General features: G+C 43.5%; 1 protein-coding gene across 14 annotated transcripts in view; it reads left to right on the forward strand.

The window, feature by feature from the left end:
* The window catches only part of mark4b (MAP/microtubule affinity-regulating kinase 4b), a 37702-nt gene that overhangs the window by 4222 nt on the left and 16039 nt on the right, over positions 1 to 17441 (forward strand). For all 14 annotated transcript variants that reach the window (XR_003743239.1, XM_028962853.1, XM_028962855.1 and 11 more), the window contains exons 2-3: positions 5154 to 5351; positions 8656 to 8709. Coding sequence is in view for 13 of the 14 variants with exons in the window: in XM_028962853.1 (XP_028818686.1) it covers positions 5154 to 5351; positions 8656 to 8709 (252 nt within the window). In the remaining variant the exon portion in view is untranslated. The remainder of the gene's footprint in view (positions 1 to 5153; positions 5352 to 8655; positions 8710 to 17441) is intronic.

The following is a 17441-nucleotide window of genomic DNA, read 5'->3' on the forward strand; positions in this document are numbered from 1 at the left end:
TCATATATCAATATAAATTGAATGCCATGTCGCACAGCCCCACGTATAACATTGGGAAACCACCATTTTGTAGTACAGTCACCTGCTGGATGGTTCTCATAACCGGATGAACTGATTCCTTATGTAATATATAGAAAGTTTCTTGCTATTGTTGCCGCGGAGATGCTTGGTGGAAATAAACTAAATGTTATTGCAACTGAAACATAATGAAATAAGATCAGCTTCTTAAAACTCCGCCCAGTTACGTTTGGCACCACGCCTGCAGGAGATCATGTCATGACGGGGGAAAATCAAGGCGGAGAAATGAGCTCGTTGGTATAAGTAAAAAGATATTCTGGGGTTTTTGGATTCAACTGCTCTGTCAATAATTTGTTTATGCATAATTATTCCAATCTTGGACCTTGAATTGCTTCTCTGCTTTTATAAAACTGAATTAGACACCCACAGAGATCTACTGTAAGCCGGTTTAAATCCTTTAAACATGGGTTCGAATGCTCTAAAGCAAACCCGTGTACTGGTTTCTGTGGTTTTAGTGTTTGTGTCTGTGATGCTGAGCGAAGTGAGAACGGCCCTTGGTCCAAAAAGGATTGACGGTTGCCTCTACTTGGGTGGATTTTTTTTTTTTTTTTTTCGACGCTGAATTGCAATGTTTGACTCCCTACATAAAATTGGCTGAATTAGTTTTTTTTGCGCCCGCATTGGATTCACTCGGTGAGCGCCGCAGCTAAATTTGTTGGCTTGGTGGGCGGGTGGGTGAAAAGCGCATTCAGGCTCAGTCTTTTGTGTCGGTATCGATAAGGGAAGATTGCATCATCTTTTCGCTGGCTGTGGCGTTGCTGACTGACAGATAATGCCGGTGACGTCCTCTGGCGTGGGGGGTGGCTCCCCCAGGGATGACGCTCTTCTCTCTCGTGTGTGCACAGTGCAGTTAGCAGATGGGTCTCAGCTGGAAGGGGCTTGTTTGGCCCTCTCATCTAATGCCAAGGTGAGACCTATGCTCCAGTAAATTTTCGCTCTTCCTCAAACCTTTTTTTTTTATTATTTTTATTTTTTTATAAATCCCTCCTTGTTTCGCTCTTCTCTGTGGCTGTTCTGATAAAGCCCCATTAGTTCTTTAAATAGTGTTGCTCATGGCACTGGAACAGCCCAGAGGCTTGCTGTACTGCTGGGATGGAGCTCTGAGTCAGAACAGAAAAAGTAGGTTTCATGAGTCAGAACTGGGAAAGTATGTTGGTGCAGATGGACACAGAGGGTATCGGTACTGCCAATTCTAATTATATCACATCCCTATCAATACCAACTCATGCAAATATAATCTAAGATCATGAAATGTTCATTGTTGAATTACACCTGCTTAGATGGAGTTTTTTCGACTTATAAGACAGATTATCATAATATTGCACAATAGAAGTATGCAATATATATCTTTAAAGATGTGCAATATGAACAAAAAAATGCATGTGCAATACAAGTGAATAGGCTTGCACGGTCACCACACTGCAAGTTTTTTTTTTTTTTTTTTTGGATTGCCATTGTGATACATTGCAGCACAGCACACGGTGACATAACAAAATGTGTCCTCTGCTTTTATCAATCACCCTTGGTGAGCAGTGTGTGGGGACAGAGCTTTCCTCAGTGGCACCTCAGTGGCAACTTGGCAGATCGGGATTCGAACCGCAACCTTCAGATTACAGGACCGCTTCCTTAACCGCTAGGCCACCACTGCCCCACTGTTAAAAGAGCAGAGAAACATGTACAGTTCTGGGTTCAGTCCATTTAACCACAGGCTGAATTAAATTGTAATTATGCTGGTTATCTCTCAGTGATCACCTCCATTGCACTTTTTATTTTATATTTTATATTTCATATAAACATGGTCACATTTAAAGTCAGATTTCTTCCAAATATGTCAAAACATGCTACATGCAGTACCCAAAAAAGAGGCTGCCATGTAAAAAAAATACTGTGAGGTCTAAGTTGACTCTGCCGAATGCTCTGCACTCTGAGCGTTGATGTGACCTTTTAAAATTCTAAAATTCCGGCGTAATGTGGAACAGTGGAAGCATTGTAGGAGAAATGAAGAGTTCTGCCACCGACCCTGAGGAAATGGCTGCATGACGCTCTGGCGCGTGTTACTCAAGAGCGGAAATGAAGCGCCGGCCTTCGTCAGGGCCAAAACCCAACCGGCATGTGCTTCTCCACCCATATCAGCAGGGTCATAGGTTGAAAGTCATACTTTTCCCTGTCTGTTTTTTATTTGTTTAAAAGGGAGGCGGCGTGAGTGGAAATACAGATGGGTCAGTAGTGGGTGGACAGGATGTATGGCTGCATAGCGCAACCCTGACCCATCCTGGCTCGTCCTCATCACTCGCTCACCCGATCTTCGGCAGGATGCTCACCCTGGGGAGGCACCCATTGTCTTAGGCTAGGCAGAAGGTGTCCGTCATGTGACCGTGGAGACTGGTACGTTTGAGTAACGCTGCTGTTCAAGAGACTAAGGCTGCGTTTGTCTGGTTTTTGCTGATATTAAATGGCAAAGTATGCAATAAAACCGCTTATAAACTGTGTAAAAACTCCGAAATACATTATTTCCTTGCCAACTCACATTGTTTTGTTAACTTATTCCTGGGGTGAAATATGTTCACATAAATTTCCCAGTAAATGCAGCCAACTTGCATCCATCTTCATGACGATGATGATATGGGGGCCGTTGGTGCCGTATTGAACCCCATACTGTACTTTTGTCGAAGACAACGCGCTGCCTTTGACTGACTGACGGCGCTGCTTGAAATCGCCGTCGGTTTTTATGGCGACCGTGCAGTCTTTGGTGTCTTCACAAGTGGCGAATTTGCAGCCTCCGGCGATGTTCGTCTTGAAGAGGTGTGAAAAGCTGGTGCGAGAATGAGCTGGGAGAGCGCCTGGCTGCTGGGTATCAGCGCAGCTTTGTCTTCTTTTGACATCCTGCAGCTGTCTCTGTTTTTTCTTCCTCCTGTCTCCTCACTGTGTCCTGTTTTCTGCAGGACGCGTAGCAGCGTGACCATCGTTCACAATGTCCCCCCTTCCTTTGCCTCTTTCAGCCCTTGCTGTCATAGAACTCGTAACCTGTGGTCTGATTTTGACACTTTCTCTGTTTTGAAATTAAATTTCCTTCTCAAAAACTCGAGACACGGAATCGTCTTCCAAGGCCGGTGATGTACTCGCTTTTTAACCGCACTTGCGCGTCCTGGGTCCATTTCACGCGTGCGGGGGGAACACCAGGGTGAAATAAGGATACCATGTGACCGCGGTGACGCTGGGTGGCAGTTTTGATCGTCTACGGCGTATCAGTGCAGCTGCACACTGACATTCGACGAAATTATGTTAACTAATTCACCACACAAGGACGCTGCAAATTTTCATGACTAGAAACTCTGGGCTGCGTTATAGGTTTTGCACATGCAGCACCCAAAATGGCTCAGTGCATTTCCACTGCCTGCATTTTTAGAAATAAATGCAAGTGGATTAGAAGGTTTCACGGGGTAGGTAGCTGTTGCTTTACTAAATATCATATTTACGTCTGACCGTTCTCTTTCAAATGGCATGTTCTACTCAAACAAAACCCCTTTTTATTACCAGTGGATTAACGTGGAATGTTCTGAAAACAACTACAAGGTGTGGCAGGATTTTATAGGCACCCACCCACTCTAAAATGTTTTTATTCATTGATATTTTTTTGAAATTTTTGGTTCCCATTCTGCCAGCGACAAAGCCCCCCCACATGCGTTTCTCCCAACCCCCACCCTCCTGGATACGTCGGCATGGCAATTAGAGGGAGAGAGGGAGGGAGAAGCTGGGAGAGAATCGATGGGCTCTCCTTGAAAGAGAAAGATGAGTCGGGGAGAGGGGAGGGGAGGGTGGTGCCTGGCTGAAAATGCGATAAAGCTACTAGTATGAAGATGAGGCAGGCTGTGTGTGTGTGTGTGTGTGAGATGGGGGTTGGTAGGCATCAGCTGGCTTGAATTAGGATGAGGAAGGGCAGGGGCTCGGGGAGGCGACGCTCGGCCCTGGTGCTTCCCCACCTCCCCTGAGAAGCAGCCTGGGAACAGGTGGAGGGGAAGAGCGAGGAACCAGACTGCAGCGCAGGCAGGGGGTGGGGTGCCAGAGGGGGGGTGGAGGTCTCTGCCAAGAGAGACGTGATGCAGCACCAAATGCTGCGTTGCACCTGATGGTTTGTACGTGGCTGTACGACTCTGTCCAGCACGCATGCGCATCGGTGGCACTCGCAGTTTGGGCTGCGTCACCGCTGTTGTCTCCTTCACGTTTCAATTATCACCACTGTGAGATCTTTACTAACGCCGCAGTGCGAGGACTCTTTACACATCGGCATTTTTTATTTATTTTTTTTTCATGGCATGCTCCGTCACACGGATGAGTGATAATAAAAAGAACGTGCGTGTCAAGCAACCCCCGCCCCATTGTTTACTCCGTATTCGGGACGGAAGAATGTGGCAGCATCACCTCGCGTCAGAGTGCGAGAGGCAACCGGCGTCCCGGCGCGCATTCCGGGACCGATCAGATTGAACACGGCGGTGGTGCTGGGCCGCGCTTCAGGCACGCCAGCGACGCAGGGCGGAAGCACGGCGAGATTAAAGGCCGCGGAACCGTCCCGCTCTTCTCCGTCCTGCCTGATAAACGGGGAGGCCTCAGCAGTGCGTCTTCTGCCATTGACATCTCTGTCTCTCCTCGCGAGTTTAATCAATAATTTAATTACACATATTGCCCCATGAATCTTGATGGTTTTAGCTTTGTGGCCATTCACACAGCGTGCTGTGAGATGTCCGGATAGGGCTGGGCGGACCTTTTCATGATAACATTGTTCATCACCACTAGACTATGAAATTGCAGCCACTGGAATAGTTTGTTTTTTGTTTTTCCTCCTCTGAATATGACTAGCAACAGTGTTTTAGTTATAACTATGAATCAAGAGGTTTGGTGTATCATCATCTTTAGTTATAAACTTCATGAGAATGAAATAATGCATTTTAATATAATTATTACTATTCAAATTACGTTCAGTATGTGCACATTTTCATGAATTTTGCTCCGATTATTTCGGTTGTCTGTTCACGTGAAGTCACATGACCATTCATGGCTCGTTTCCTTCCTTCCCTCAGCATGCCGCTCTCTCGGGCAGCCGCTCGGAGAAAGGCTCTGGTTGGTCGAGCAGATCGCTTGGGGCACGCTGCCGGAACTCCATCGCCTCCTGCAGCGACGAGCAGCCCCACATCGGGAACTACCGGCTTCTGAAAACCATCGGCAAGGGAAACTTTGCCAAGGTTAAGCTGGCGCGCCACATTCTGACTGGCAGAGAGGTGAGAACATGCCCCGGTGGATGGGAGCTGAAGGTGTTGGTCTTGCAAATCAGGTTGTGATGTCCCTCTTGGCAGAACTCCGTTAAAAGGGAGTTATTTTATACTTTAAAGCTCATTATGCTACAATTTGTAATATAAACTACTGGGGTAATATTAGCCCTAAACCCTATACACTCAACTATATTTCAGCATTATTGCTGATGTACATATATAGTATTTATGTGATTTTAAGTCCGAACGAAATATCTTCACAGCTGTTAAGCATGAATGGGGGGGACTTTGCTACACTGGAACCTGGATTATGGCTTTATGATTTACACAATGCGGAAAAACGGATTCAAGGAATCCGCTATAAAATGCAGAAATTACTTTTCTTAGCAGACTCTTTTATCCAAAGCGAATTACAGGAGGAAGACACCAGCAATTCTCGTTCTATAGATTTTGAGTTTACTAAACTACGAGCCCTGATAAGGCCTAACTTGTCAGAAAAAGAACATGCTCAGAAATTTAAGTGCTAGAAGAAGAAATTTTTATATATATATATATATATATATATATATATATATATATATATATATATATATATATATATATATATATATATATATATATATATATATATATATATATATATATATATATATATATATATATAAAATATTTTGTGCAGTGTGTACGCATGTGCGTGTGTAAGTGTTAGATTCATCTGAAATACTGCTTCTTAAAGGTGGTAGTAGTCTCGGCTAGTCGAGTGGAGCAGGGCAAGTTGTTCCACCATCAGAGACCCCGTGAAGAGGGAATTTTCAGTCTCATTTCATTTCACAGATCTGCGAGGGCGTGCAGGAGTGTAGCTAGGTAGTAGTGTATTGACATAATTGAGTATAGTTTGTACACACGTTTCTGGTTGAGGCAGGACTTTCGCACACACCAACCCAATGTAAACGTGGGGTCCGTGATGGTGAAGAGGCTGTCAGTGCCAAGTCCGGACCCCTCGCCTAATCGGTTTCCTTGCATGTGCGTGCATATACGCAATGTCTAGAACACCAATGTACTCAGAAAATTGTAGAATTCAACTCTTTGTGCTAAGTTGATAGCGGAACAGTACCCAAACTATTTTTTATGAGAAAAGAAGCAAACTAGTACGAGCTGCTCATGCCAGCAAAATATTGGACATGCAAACAAATCAGCTGATTCAAAACGTGGTTTTATTATGCAAGTGGCACAACTTTATGTAATTCCACATCTCCCCAATGTTAATTTCTTTGATACAATTTTTTTATATTGAGGTCAAACATTTATATTACAAAAGGAAGAATGTGTAATATTGTGAAATAGTTCATATTATTTACATGTAAATGGTTTTCAAAAAGTAAATGCCCAAGCAATTTGTTGAACAGTGATTTGTCATATTGCAGATAGTTTTTTCCCCACCCACTCAATAGTCACAGTTTTTAGGTGAATAAATATGTTTATAATGGAAAACAGAGAAGAAGAATTAAAATGGAAAATAACATGGAATTTAGGAAAAAAATTAATTTGATTTCATAGGGCCCTACTAGATGTCTTGGTGAGAACAGAGATAACAGGAACATGTGCGGCAGAAAATTAGTTGGGTCATGCAGCGTGACTTTGACACAGACAGCGGCAGAACAATAGCCGAGTATCTCTGTGTTTCAGACCAGCCACATCTTGACCTCTGTCCCACATAAATACTGTAGTGTGAGACGAACAGCAGGCGGACATTCCCATGTACAGGAACTAAAACAGTCTTCGGCAGAATCCCAAAAGTGTACCTCTGGTCCTGTCATCAGTGCGAAACAGGGCTTAAATTTCAGCATGGGATATGTAGGTATTGCACATAAGTCCCCCAATTCCAACTGCAAAAAAAAATGCATCTGAAGTAGGGTTTATAATTTATTCATATAGGGTGGTTAGTGACGTGGCCTTACACCACCAAGATTGTGGGTTCTTATCCCGGCTCAAACATTTGGCGTGCAGTATGTGCATGCTGTCCCAGTGTCCCACCATCCACAGGCAAGCAAACTAGGCGAATTGGCGAATTGTCTGGATAGTGTGTGTTTGTGTGTGCCCAGTGTCCCAGGATGGGCTCTGGCCACTGGCCGTTTGAACTAAGCGATTAATGAAAGTGACCATGTGAGTCAAATTAAACTCATGATTTTGTAGAACTGGTGCACTTGCTGCAGTACGTAATGTATACTGAATTCTAAGAACTAAGTTACAATAGAGAATATATATCGCTTTGCAGGTTTTTAAATTGTCCAAACCCTTCACAGCATGTGCTAACACTAACATTATTATGTTAGTAATAATGTTAGTGTAACTAATGTTGGATAACAGACGTGTGTGGGGTGTACCCATCATATCTCATACTACTTTATTTTGCAGACGCTTTTATCCAAAGAGACTTACAGGAGGAAGACACCAGCAATTCTCGTTCGATTTCTATAGATTTTTAGTTTACAAAACTAAGAGCCCTGATAAGGCCGAACTTGTCAGAAAAGAACATGCTCTGAAATGAAGTGCTAGACGAAGAAAAAAATTATTTATTTTGTGCAGTGTGTATGCATGTGCGTGTGTAAGTGTTAGATTTGTCTGAAATACTTTTTGAATAAGTGGGTTTTCAACTGCTTCTTAAAGGTGGTAGTAGTCTCGGCTAGTCGAATGGAGCAGGGCAAGTTGTTCCACCAGCCAGGGACAACAAAGGAGAACAGAGTTGATTGGAATCGGAGACCCTGTGAAGAGGGGATTTTCAGTCTCATTTCATTTGCAGATCAGAGAGGGCGTGCAGGAGTGTAGCTATTGGAAGTTCTGGTCAGTGATGGTTCTCACAGTTTGTTCATGGCACTGTGTGGTTGTAATTATGTTGTAGATTAACGTCCCTTCACAACTTAGGTGCCATTAACCCAGAAATAAATTTGAATTTATGCATATGCCCTAGATTGGCAGACTCATGATTCCTATAAAATGAGTTTTAAAATGGTTGACACATTGTCCAATCATACCCCTTTAACCTACTCACACGAAAGCTATAAACTTTTTTTTTTTTTTTTTTGTCCAGTGGTGTGAGAGACTTTTACATGTGTTAATTAAGGCCAGGGACTTTAGTAAAATAAATGTTTTTTAATGAAGAATGGCTGTTTTACTGCGGTCATGAGGCTTTTTTTGACCCCTTTGAACTCAAAGGCAGAATTTCTCTTACGTCAACGAGTCTAGTCTCTGTCATAATTTCACCCAAGTCATGTAATCTTCTACCATGTAATTGCTTTTTGTTGCCTTCTTTTAGGTCGCAATAAAGATAATTGACAAGACTCAGCTAAACCCAACCAGCCTACAAAAGGTATGTTCCGTCTCCCTCTCAGCATATTTCACACGTGGGTGCCTCTGAAGCTACTACAGAAAAACTAGTGTGCTATGAATCTGTACATAATATGTATTTCCTGTCAAACAAAATATTTCCTGTCAACCGATTGCTCAGAATGGTGATTGATAGTGAAGTCTGGCATGCATCTGGAAGGCTCTAACTTGACAGATCCATGTTGCGGCCATTGATGTCTTTTGACCGCTTTGTTTGGTGAGACGTTGCAGAACATATGGCTCAAACTTTGACCCCTGAGTTATGACTGGGAGTCCCCGTTGCGGTGCTGAGGGCTCCAGCTGCTTTGATGGTCCTCTCCGCTCGCTGACTCAGGGCTAATTTAGCACAATCTGTCAAGACGCGTTGCTGTTTTGCATGAAATCCTGGGAGCTGCGGATCACTTTACATCCTGTGTTCTTCTCAATGAAACTAAATGAAGATTAACACACGGATAAATGCACAGGAATTCACCGTCTGCTCAGATGGGACTAGCAGAAGGGTCCTTAGCCATTTAATTCTAATAGAATCAGATTTCTGTCCACACGGTAGACTAAAGCATGAGTTAATGTGTGAAAAAACAAATCTAGGCAGAGGAGCTGATAGCTTTAGCTTTGTCTTTGTCTTAACAGATACCTGTCGTTTACCACATGCTTTAAAGCAAGCCAAATGAATGTTTGTTCATTGGGTTTTGGGGAAAGTTAAACACATTTTAATTCTATTGTCAGTGTAGAGTAATGAATTGGCTCATAATTTGCCTCGCGACCACGGCTGCCACCACACCAAACCTACATTTTTAATTTAAGCATTCAAATTGGCCAACTAGTGACAGTGACATTTGCAAATACTCCCAGTGCATTAGGTCTTACATAGCACCATGAAAATACTCCCCTAGTGTTTGGCTTGGCAAGTAATTACATCATACCATGCAACTATTCCATACATTTGCAGCTTTTTCCTTACACTATAATAAACCACCGTAACCTTGAATTTGACTACAGGTGGGTGCACAGACCCTCAGATGTTTGAGACTGGTGCTAGATTCTGAGCTGCATTTAATTATGTCCTGGTAGCTTTGTGCAGGCATCGATATATTTCTCACCTCTGATGTGAGAATTGCTGCGAATGACATTATGTTAATCCAGTGCTGTTGTAAAAAGGGTGTCAAGCCTCCGAGGGCTTATTTACAATAGCAGAGGATTGTCTGTGCTTTGGTGGACAACAGATTGGCAGTGGAGGCAGCAGCTAAGTGAGCAGGCCTGAAAACTTAATGTTTTGAATAAGATGTAGCTATTTTAAGTTTGATTAAGCAAAAAACATTCTGAGCATCTCTTAAATGGCAGTGCTTGAGGGTTGCTCCCGGAATGCTGTGGTTCGTACCTACCAAAAGGTACCTTTGAGGAAGGACAGCGAACCAGCAATGTGATCGTTATTCATAATAACGTTATTCAAAATCATCAGGTCATCTGTTTTTTTTTTTTTATTTGCTGGCATCTAGATGTGCAAAATACATATACATACAGTGGGTCAAAAAAGTAATTAGTCAGCCACCAATTGTGCAAGTTCTCCCACTTAAAAAGATGAGAGGCCTGTCATTTTCATCATAGGTATACCTCAACTATGAGAGAGAAAATGAGAAAAAAAACCTCCAGAAAATCACATCCTCTGATTTTTAAAGAATTTATTTGCAAATTAACAAACAAGCAAGATTTCTGACTCTCACAGACCTACAAGTTCTTCTGTAAAAGGCTCCTCTGTCCTGCACTCATTACCTGTATTAAGGGCACCTGTTTGAACTCATTATCAGTATAAAAGACACCCATCCACAACCTCAGTCACACTCCAAACTCCACTATGGCCAAGACCAAAGAGCTGTGTAAGGACACCAGAAACAAAATTGTAGACTTGCACAAGGCTGGGATGACTGAATCTGCAATAGGTAAGCAGCTTGGTGTGAAAAAAATCAACTGTGGGAGCAATTATTAGAAAATGGAAGATATTCAAGACCACTGTTAACCTCCCTTGATCTGGGGCTCCACGCAAGATCTCACCCCGTGGGGTCAAAATGATTACAAGAACTGTGATCATAAATCCCAGAACCACACGGGGGGACCTAGTGAATGACCTGAAGAGAGCTGGGACCAAAGTGTAAGAAAGGCTACCATCAGTAACACACTACACCGCCAGGGACTCAAATCCTGCAGTGCCAGAGGTGTTCCCCTGCTTAAGCCAGTACATGTCCGGGCCCATCTGAAATTTGCTAGAGAGCATTGGGATGATCCAGAAGAGGGTTTTTTGTTAAAAACTCTACTTGTGTTTGGAGGAGAAAGAATGCTGAGGTGCATCCAAAGAACACCATACCTACTGTGAAGTATGGGGATGGAAACATCATGCTTTTGGGTGTTTTTCTGCAAAGGGACCCGGACGACTGATCCGTGTAAAGGAAAGAATGAATGGGGCCATGTATTGTGAGATTTTGAGTGAAAACCTCCTTCCATCAGCAAGGGCATTGAAGATGAAATGTGGCTGGGTCTTTGAGCATGACAATGATCCCAAACACACCGCTCGGGCAACGAAGGAGTGGCTTCGTAAGAAGCATTTCAAGGTTCTGGAGTGGCCTAGCCAGTCTCCAGATCTCAACCCCATAGAAAATCTTTGGAGGGAGTTGAAAGTCTGTGTTACCCAGCGACAGCCCCAAAAGATCGCTGCTCTAGAGGAGATCTGCATGGAAGAATGGGCCAAAATACCAGCAACAGTGTGTGAAAACCTTGTGAAGACTTACAGAAAACGTTTGACCTCCATCATTGCCAACAAAGGATATATAACAAAGTATTGAGAGGAACTTTTGTTAGTGACCAAATACTAATTTTCCACCATCATTTGCAAATAAATTCTTTAAAAATCAAAGAATGTGTGTGTGTTGTTTTTTTTCATAGTTGAGGTATACCTATGATGAAAATTACAGGGCTCATCTTTTTAAGGGGTAGAACTTGCACAATTGGTGACTGACTAAATACTCCTCACTGTACATAGAAGACTGGTAGCCTAGTAGCCTAGTGGGTAAAACACTTGCCTATGAACCAGAAGACCCAGGTTCAAATCCCACTTACTATCATTGTGTCCCTGAGCAAGACACTTAACCCTAAGTTGCTCCCTGTGACTACTGTGATTGTAAGTTGCTCTTGATAAGGGTGTCTGATAAATGCTGTAAATGTAAATATAATGCAGCACATTTTCCTTAAGAGAATGAAGTTTTCAAGTAAGTTTAGAGTGGGTAGTCTTGTTCTGAAAACCAAGTCTGTCGCACCGTTTGTCATATTGTGAGGCATTTTGCACATACAGATAGAAATTGGACACACTATTTTCAACCACTTCTGCCTCGTTTTCCCTAATAGTGATGCAAGAAACAGCCATCTTGTATTTTGACATGTAGAGGTTCCTCTGAATGTCTCAGTTGGAGGTCGAGTTGGGCAGTGGTTGCCTAGCGGGTAAAGAAACGGACCCGTAATCGGAAGGTTGCCGGTTGGGGTTCTGACACACTGCTCCCCGGGTGCCTATCACGGCTGCGCACTGCTTACAAAGGGTGATAAGTTAAATGCAGATGACACATTTCATTGTGTACACCATGTGCAGTGCTGCAGTGTTTCACAATGTAAATGTTCACTCAGGCTGATGGGTTAAGTGCAGAGGACACATTTCACTGTGTGCACCATGTGCTGTGCTACTGTGTATCACATGTGACAATCACTTCACTTTAACTTTATATTGTGCACTAGAGCATCATGGAATGAATTCATTCTATTCAGTTGTGGGCACGGTGGCCTGATCAGGGTGCTCCAGCCCCAGGGAGGGGGTGTGCGATCTCTGCAGAGGTGCTTTTGGACACTGCAGCAGAAAAATGCACTGAGCAATTGTCCTGTCAGCACTATTCTCTCTCCCAGTGAACGTACTCCAGTGCAGGAGGTGATACTTTTTAACGCTAGTTTCCTCCCACCATTCTCTCTCCTCCCTGCCCTCTTTTCTGCTCTCTCTCCTCTCATCAACGCTCAGTCAGATGACAATGCAGTGTATTTACAGGTGCATCTCTGGACCTTTTCTTTCTCTCTCTGGCTCTCAGGGTTTATTATAGAGAGGGTGAATATAGAAAGCTGGGCCCTCCAGCATGGAGAGCTGTTGTCTGGGTTGATTTGGAAAGGAACAAGTTTTTCCAAATAAATGTTGTAGATGTGAAATTTTGTGGGTTAAAATTACTCTTACCTTACAACAAAATAGCCAATGTTGTCTTTCCAACAGGACACTAGCTTTCTGTCTACCACAAGGGTTTCTATATGTCCCTCTCAAATGTCATTGTGTGAATACACGCTAGGCCCCCGATGCTACCTGAATACACGCTAGGCCCCCGATGCTACCTGAATACACGCTAGGCCCCCAATGCTATTTACATTTACAGCATTTATAAGACGCCCTTATCCAGAGCGACTTACAATCAGTAGTTACAGGGACAGTTAAGTGTCTTGCTCAGGGACACAATAGTAGTAAGTGGGATTTGAACCCGGGTCTTCTGGTTCATAGGCGAGTGTGTTACCCACTAGGCTACTACCACACAACCTACCTGAATACACACTAGGCCCCCAATGCTAACTGAATATATACGCTAGCCCCCAATGCTAACTGAATATAATATAACCCTATGCAAAAAATAAATACAATGCTTTTGGGAAGCCGCCAGTATTGGGCCAAGGGTGAGAGGGTGAGTGAGTTGGGGGGAGGGGGGTACCTCATTCAGGGCCCTGCAGCCAGGAGCAGTGTTCCAGACAGGGGAACAATGGGGACAGCTGAACCCAGGGGGGCGGTGGGCCTCAAGGGGGCTGTGGCACAGGAGCAGGGATCCTGAGAAAGCAAGAGGCCATGAGACATGGTCTAGATGAAGAGTTCAGGCAACGGAGCTGTGCGTGCGTCAATACGTGTTCTGTTTTTAAAATCATTTTTTTTCTCTGAACACAATTTTCTATGAAATATAAAGAACAGGATCATAATGAAAACAAACGTAGTGGATAAAGGGCTGGAGGAATTTGTCCCCTCCTTGTCCTCATTGTTCTGGGGAAGAAAAGATGAGTGGGTCTTTGCACTTGACTGAATGAATGAGAAAAATGAACGTAACCTATGCAAATACATTCCCCATGAACACAAAAATGTCCTATCCACAGAAAGTGCAGCCAGTTGAAAATTTAATATACCTTATGGCACTTTTTAAATTGGCATTGACCTTTTCCACTCCAAGCTGAGGTAGTTTTATTGTTGATGTACATTTATAATAGGCAGTGATGTAAACATGGATACTGGGTCGAAAAGTATTATGGACATCCCAGAGTAGGAAACATACACTGGACTCTGGCAGTTCAAAATCAATACAGAACTGAGAAGTGTTTGTTGCAACACTTATTTGGTTTCCTTGTTGTTCTCATAATCAAACTGTTCTTATTAGATGTTGGTGTAATAGAGCAGTGATGGAGAAATGTAGGAATAGATTCAACATTTAGAGCAAGATTCCATCAGACTTGCTGTATTTGGAGTATTGCTTACATTCAAGTACTGACAAGCCGCTGTGCAAGGAACAGAATAGGGTCCTCTGTGGTTGTTGGGAGTGGCTGCCCCTGGGAGAGCTGTCATTGGACAAAGCCCTCTAAGGGTTGAATGGGATTGGTTAAAGCTGATTAAAAGGCTAAATCTGTTTACTGTGGTTACTACTGTAAGGCATTCTGAAGACTTTAAAATGGGAACACTGGCAAATGTATGCTCCTGTCTTGACAGTTTTGGGAATATTCAGTTACGTGTTTACAGGGCAGTTGGTTTGAAGTTTTCAGTTACTTTAAGTAACAGTTTGTAGATTTTTTTTATATTAAATAATTGAACATAAATATACTTAAGAACATTTGCATAGCTTTTTTTTTTTGTGAAGTGATTGTCATTGTGAAACACTACCTTAGAGCACACTGTGCACACAATGAAACGTGTCCTCTGCATTTAACCCATCCCCTTTAGTGAGCAGTGTGCAGCCATGAAAGGCGCCCAGGGAACAGTGTGTGGAGAAGATACTTTGCTCAGTGGCACCTTGGCGGTTCACAACCATCTGATTACGGGTCAATTTCCTTACACCACTGCCCACTAGCTCATTATAAACACACTTTTGAACGATGAAACATTATTAATTCAAGCTTGATCCTGTGGTATTTCAGATGCTAAAATATTATTCACATGGAAATAGCACATTGTGTAAAAATGTATCTTTCATGCTGGATTATGGTGAATAGTGACCTGTGCATCCTGTACAGGATAATGCAATGTGCTTCATTTGAATAATCCCACCCCCCTCAGCAGCACCACTGAGCTTCTGTTTTGATGTTTGAAGGTTAGTGGGAGGAGCTAGGGCCATGACGCTTGATCCTGATCCCATTGTCTTTGTGAAGGCCATTGATAATTTCCCCCGATTGCTATGATGTGGCACTGCACTGCGATTGTTTCAGGATGTATTTGCTTGCAGTCTAGTCCGTGTCTTAAAATATCATGACACACAGACTGTGTATATAAATGCTATTGAGCATCAGTTTAGGCAAGTGACTGGGTGAAAGTCTGCCTACGAGAGCTGGACTCTGAGGTTCTCTGGCTGTCAGGTTAAAGGGAAGCAGGACAAAATGCTCACCCAGTGTATGCCTGCGTCCCACACTGACCTCCACCCACCCTGTGCCAGAGAGAGGAAAAAATGAGACTACTTCATAAGCTGATTTGTGTAAATCCGCATGCAAATAGGGAAGGGGAGAGAGAAAGCGAGAGGTGGAGGAAGGGGGTACAAAAAACAAGATGAGTTCAGGGCTTGATTATTGCTGCCTTTCTGTGGCCTGCTTAAGAAAAGGGGAGGGGTTAGGAAGGAGATGCTCCCCTCTCCATAATTTGATAAGAAGGAGCCTGTGGATGATATCCCATGAATCCCCTTAGTAAAAAAAAAAAAAAAAAAGCTCTTGACTGCCACAGGGGTAAGAGAATGCCTGTTCTTAATACAGAGTTGCCATGGCAACAGTGACGTGGCAAACCAGTGCCTGGGGAAAGAACCAGGAAGTCACTTACTGTAGAGACAGACGTAGCACAAAAGGCAATCCTGAAGAATAAAGGGTAGCAGGCCAGACAGGCTTATCTGGTGCATAGAGACCAGGTGTGCAGCAGACGCACTGATGTCACTGAATCAATTAGATCCCCTGAATGTGCTTGTGGGTGTGTCCCAGCCACCATGTCGGTTTAATGTTCATATCTGTATGCATATGGGCAATGGGCCTTAGTACACGTCCATGAAATGGGTGTGACTATGCCGTGCAGGCATCTGTTCGATCTGTTAAAGCACTAGTCTTTCCAGATTGCACATGTCCCATGGCATTCGTTGTGTGTGTTAGTGTGTGTTAGTGTGTGCGCGGTGCGCATATCTTGTTCTAGGGGCTGGTGACTCCGATGAAGCCCCAGTAGATTTACAAGTATCCACGAATTAGTGTTGGAATGTAGTGAAAAGCTAATCACCATTGACTTTGGGCTTTATTTGTTTTTTCTTTCATTCAATTTAATCAACTGATATAACCACATGAATGATAAGGTCAGTGCAGCCCAGTCCGAAGTTTCTCGTCAGTCCACCACATGATGAAAAAGAGATCGCAATCTCTTATCTCTGGTTTTCTCATCTGAGCATCGGAACCTGTTCTAATACCGGTTTTCACCTAAAATGGAACACCACAGTTCTCATGACATTATGACTGCTCTGTCTTTTTTTTAAATGGGTCACAGCACCGTATGTCACATTATGTTATGTGCAGTGCATCTTGCTGACAGACTAATGCTAATGAATGACAGAAATGCTAATAATGTTTATGGCTGGAGAGGGTGAGGATGGCGCACTGTTCCACCCCCTGGGACCGTCTGCATTTTGTAAGAACTTTTAAGAGCGCTTATGGTGCTGCATGTTCTCTGAGCCCATCAGCACATTCCAGCCATTGTACACATGTGAAAAGGTCCACAGTGAGTGTGCCACTGAATCATGCCGGCAGACGTGTCTGCACCACAGCATCGCTCTCCCCGTTGTTTAGCGAAGAGGAGGTGAAAGATTGCAGAAGGCAGTCCTTTCTCATGATTGATTACATATCTGTGGGCCAGGCGTGCTGCTTTGGGAACTTCTCTCCTGGGCACAGTCTGGTCTGGTTCCCCTGGGAACCTTGGGTCTATGTAATTATTACAGGCACAAGAGCAAAAAGAGCAAGAAATAGTGGGGGAGGGTGGAAAAGGAAGGCTGGGTCCGTGTCCGACCAGCCGTCAGTGTGAGCGACAGCTCGAGTGAGCCGATGTGGGGAAAGCAGCCATTGCTTATCCTCCACAGGCCTTTAAATATCCTCTGCTTTTGGTGTGTGCAGACATTTGAAATTGTTGCATTTTCAGCCCCCGCTTCGTTTGACCCAAAGCTGGAAAAGTACAAGGAGGTGGTTTGGGCTAAAAATAGGAGTATGACACTGTTGTTTCTGAGTCTTCGCTTTTTTAACCCTGGATTCTCCCATCCGGTCAGACTCATTTTTTTCCTTTTTTGTGTGTGAAATCTTTGAATCCTCAAATTAATCCTGTGTTAGAGTGGTGGTGGTTTAATTATGTAACATCTGGAAATTAACTGTAGAGAAGCATCACTCTGCCAT

Source organism: Denticeps clupeoides, chromosome 19 (assembly GCF_900700375.1).
Source record: "Denticeps clupeoides chromosome 19, fDenClu1.1, whole genome shotgun sequence".
Classification (NCBI taxonomy): Eukaryota; Metazoa; Chordata; class Actinopteri; order Clupeiformes; family Denticipitidae; genus Denticeps; species Denticeps clupeoides.